Genomic DNA, 4,563 nt, shown 5'->3' on the forward strand with positions numbered 1-4,563 from the left:
GTGGAGGTGATAGTGGGTTAGGTGAAGTGGAGTGTGTAGTGGAGTAGAGGTAGGTGAAGTGGAGTGTGTAGTGGAGTAGGTGAAGGTAATGTGGTAGTAGGTGTAGTGGAGGTGATAGTGGGTTAGGTGAAGTGGAGTGTGTAGTGGAGTAGAGGTAGGTGAAGTGGAGTGTGTAGTGGAGTAGGTGAAGGTAAAGATGGGAAATTCTAACATTAATATTTTCCATCTTGTAGTAAATTATGCTCGGAAAAAAACAAGCTTTTACAATTATTTAAAGTATTCCCATCATTGGGCACAAATATAAAAATAAATAAAAAAGTGGGACTACATAATAACTCCATCTTTCCCACTTTCACTCTACATTGTTGTTTAAAGTGATGTTTTGCACACTTGATGCATTTGCAGGGATCGAATTAAAAGAGAAATTTATAAACATTAGGTATCCACTAACTCACTTATTTACAACAAATATATATAACATTACTTTTTTTTATTAGTGTATTCTTCAATAGAAATAGGGAACCCTCCATCTGCTTAAGATCCAGGCATGCATGCATGCTAGCAAGCAAAAATATCACATCCCCATCCTAATCTGCATGGAATAATTGTGACGATCCCTTTTATTTATCTTCACAGTTAAGGCTTATGCATGTAATTATGTGGGAGTTTTCTTTTCAACAAAGTCAGAATGATTGTATCAATAATTAGGTTTTGTTTGGCGAAGGTTAAAAAAGATCAGTTAATTGAACCTAATGAGCATCGTGATCACATATTTTCAAAAAAAAAAAAAAAAAAAAAAAGAGGGGGGGGGGGGGGGGGGGGGGGTTTCAGTTAATCGCAGAATCTAAGAGTAATTTGTTGTTGTAATGATGATTGAATATTTCAACTTTAAAAAACAGCATGTGGCACTTTCGTCTATCTCAGTTTTTTGTAACTTCCAATTTTAAGACGGGACAGAGAATGAAACAGATGATCTGTCCTCTAGAAATACAACGGTGGATTGATTCGATTCAACTAACCTTGGAAATTTATTGTGCTTCACTGATTTTTGACCATATTTCCTCCAACGATACCCATCGTCAAGTATATCAACTTGGGACCTTGTTTCAAAGGCAAATCTGGGCTTCCTAATCTTCTTCTCAACTTTCTTCGTACCCGATGATTTCGCTTCATTTCCAGAGAGCACAAAACTTGCAGTAGTAGAATTAGAAACATTTTTTACCTCTGATGTGAAGAACCCAAATGGATTTTTGTTACAAAGATCGTTAGGAAAACAAGAACTTGACATGTTTGATGAGAAAGAAGAAGACGATTGCACAATCGGTGCACTAGGGAAGAACATTGGGTGATTATTCTCCATTGAAAAAGCTTATGAAAAGAAGAAGAAGAAAATATTCCTTTTGAATGTAGGGAGGTCCAAATGAGAAAGTGATGGAGGCGGCTTGATGAGGCCTAACCACAATTTTTTGTAAGTATATGTCCATGAAGTGTGAAAGAAATAGAATAAATCAAACATGTGATTGGGAGAAAGGTCTTCGTGACCATAAAAACAAAAACAGTATTATTATTTAAGTCAAAAAATAAAATTTATTTTCTAGACTTACTGATATGTTAAGAAAATTATAAGCTTATAATTATAGAATATTTAATTATTAATTAATTATCTTCTTAATATATCATTAAATTCTAAAAGTAGGTCTAAAAAATGAATTTATATATCATTTTTCAAAAAAAAAAAATGTTATACAGAGCAATAAAATTTCTACTTTTCTTACTTATAAATATGATAGAGACATGTGACATTTAATAATTAAATTTTGATATTTTGAAAATAATACATTTGAACAAGAAAATTTTCTTAAATTTGTTCATTTGTGTGGTAGGGGAAAAATGTACTTAAACCTTGGTTTGGTAACACCATTAATAAGTTACTTTTTGACTTAGTTAAGTCACATTGTTATTTTTATTTTATTTATGTTTTTTTTTTGTAATAATTAAAAAAATTAATTTAGAGGGTTTTCAACGCTTCCTCTTTTGTTTTATCAAATTTGATGAAAAAATACAGTTTTGGTATTCAAGCGTTAACATCAAATCAGTATCAAATTTAAAATTTTTCAAAATTTTTATCAAATTGAAAATGTCTAGTATCTTTTATCAAATTACTGTAGATAACCGTTGGAACTATACACCGGACGACTAGCCGGTTATCTTTCTGGACAACCTTTTTCTTGCTTAGACTTCTCTTAAATTTATAGTAACCAATCGACTGATTAAATCCTCTTGATTATCTTTTCGATCAACTGATGATTTTATAAAAGATAAAAAAATATTATTAAAATACTCAATATCAGATGAAATTTTTACTTAAATTTAATAAAAACAAATAAATAAATATCAGAGATGCTCCTATAAATCATACCTAAAATAATTCAAAGTTGAGCCCATTTATAGTGGGCTATGATAGGTACAACTGATAGGATGAAAAGGCTGAACTAAACACGAAGGGCACAAAGTGGCGGTCGGCAGTGTGCAGAGGTCAGTAAGTACTGGAATAACGACTGACCAATTTTCAGCCATATATGAAAAATGTTTGAGGCATGTAATTTTTCGATCGTGTTAGGTGGCTTGAAAATGGAAAATTTGAATGGCTCGATTTTTTTTTTTTTTTGTAGAAGAAGAACGAAGATCAGGATAAAGAAGGAAGAAAGGAGGAGGAGGAAGGAGGGAGGAGGAGGAGGACTGGAGAGGGCATAATATTCGGGGGAGGAGGAGGCGGAAGTGGGGCAACGGCGGTCGGAGGCTGCGGCGGGGCTGGGCTGGGCTGGGCAACTATCGGCGGATCGGCGGCTGGGAAGGGCGACAATCGGCGGCTGGCCGGGGCGACGATCGTCTTCTCTCTCTCTCTCTTCCCCTCTGCTTCTCTCTTTCTCTCCCTCTCCCTCTGCTTCTTTCTTTCTCTCCCTCTGCTTCTCTCTGCGTCTTCTCCCTCGAGCCATTCGGGACAAAATGTTTCGAGTTACGAAACATTTCCCTTAATTTTTTTTTATAATTTTATCTATAATAATATATTAAAATAAGTGTTAAATTTTTATTTATTACATATCTAATGGTTGAGGAGTTTTATTTCTTTGCTATATTATTGTGAATGAATTTATGAGTCAAATATATAAATTTTTAACATTACTCAGAAAATATTTCATAAGAAATAACACTTAAATGGTGAGCTCTGACTATATATAAAAAAAATAAGTACACAAAACTTGGTACGAGTAATTATTTACATCAATATAAAACACATATAATTAACTTGATTATTAGAGCGTTCTCCGATTAAAATCACCAGCCAAACAGCTCTAACGAATTGTATTTTTGCAAGAGAAAGAGACACATGCAAGATTATCTTTGGTGTGAGAAATTTTCCTACTGCACAATTTATAATGTATAGCATTAACGAAAAAGTTTTTATTGAAAAAAAAGGTTTAAATTAAAGGATTCGATTAGGGAAAAGTAGGTTGAAAAAAATGGTGGCGGCTTTCATAAACCATGATTAAGATTAAGACTGCAGGGGAATAAATCTTTCATAGTCTTCAAGTTTGCAATGCTTTGTGATGTAAGTATTACTATTAGCATAGACTAACAACCGTTTTATACATGGGACTGAATCTGATAATATGCTCTGCATGTACAACTAGAATAATATTTTCTACTTACGTACAACCATGAAAGCTTTGTGTTGACGCCACAAAGCCAAGCTGCATTATGTTCAGACCCACTGGGGTCACCAAGGATCCTCTAGAGTGTTTTTTCCCTAAAGTTTCTTAAAGTGGTGTATTGTGTGGTTGAGATTTAATACTGAAAAATTGATGTGATTTATCATTAAATCTCAACCACACAATGCACCACTCTAGAAAACTTTAGGAAAAAAAAACTTTAGAGGATCCTTGCTCCACTGGGGTGACCCCAAGTGGGGGCTGATTGGCCAGAAAATATATATATATATATATATATATTTCTTTCAATAATTATTTTTACGTGTGTAGGGGTGGTGGGGGTGAGAAAAACTGGGGTCTCTATCAAGATTCAAGCCAAGCTATAGGAAAAAGACTTAGACCCCTACCACCCCCATTGTTTTTTGATTGGTGCAAATTTTATTTTTTATTTTTTTTATTTTTCATTATAGGCTTGCTCTCAGAGCCCTCCACGTAGAGGTGGAGGTGCTAGGGGTCACCCCCACTGGGGGTCCTTGTTAGGAAAAATATGTGATTTTCACAAGTAAATCAATCAATAAGAATAAAAACTAATGCGAAAAATTAAATAAAAAACAACGCAAGAATTTTTACGTGGTTCCCTCAATATGAGGTACATCCACGGGATCGAAATCTGATTCCACTATCAACCAAATAGTTTCCAAATGATTACAAACGAAACACCAATTGTCTCACAAAATCACCATTAGGTGAATTTCAAATAATCACAAATAAACAAGAGGAAAGACCTCACCAAATAGATGAACCAAAATCTTCAGAACTAGAGTTGTAGAAGATCCAAAATAACGAACCAAAT

At 34.0% G+C, this 4,563-nt stretch overlaps 1 protein-coding gene across 1 annotated transcript; it reads right to left on the reverse strand.

Moving 5' to 3' along the window:
* Window positions 1-943: 943 nt before the first annotated feature.
* On the reverse strand, window positions 944-1,360 carry LOC114306338 (uncharacterized). Its single transcript, XM_028251555.2, has one exon. The coding sequence runs from the start codon at window positions 1,358-1,360 to the stop codon at window positions 944-946; it is 417 nt and encodes a 138-aa protein (XP_028107356.2).
* Window positions 1,361-4,563: the final 3,203 nt, after the last annotated feature.

Source organism: Camellia sinensis, chromosome 4 (assembly GCF_055761805.1).
Source record: "Camellia sinensis isolate YWXY chromosome 4, ASM5576180v1, whole genome shotgun sequence".
NCBI lineage: Eukaryota > Viridiplantae > Streptophyta > Magnoliopsida > Ericales > Theaceae > Camellia > Camellia sinensis.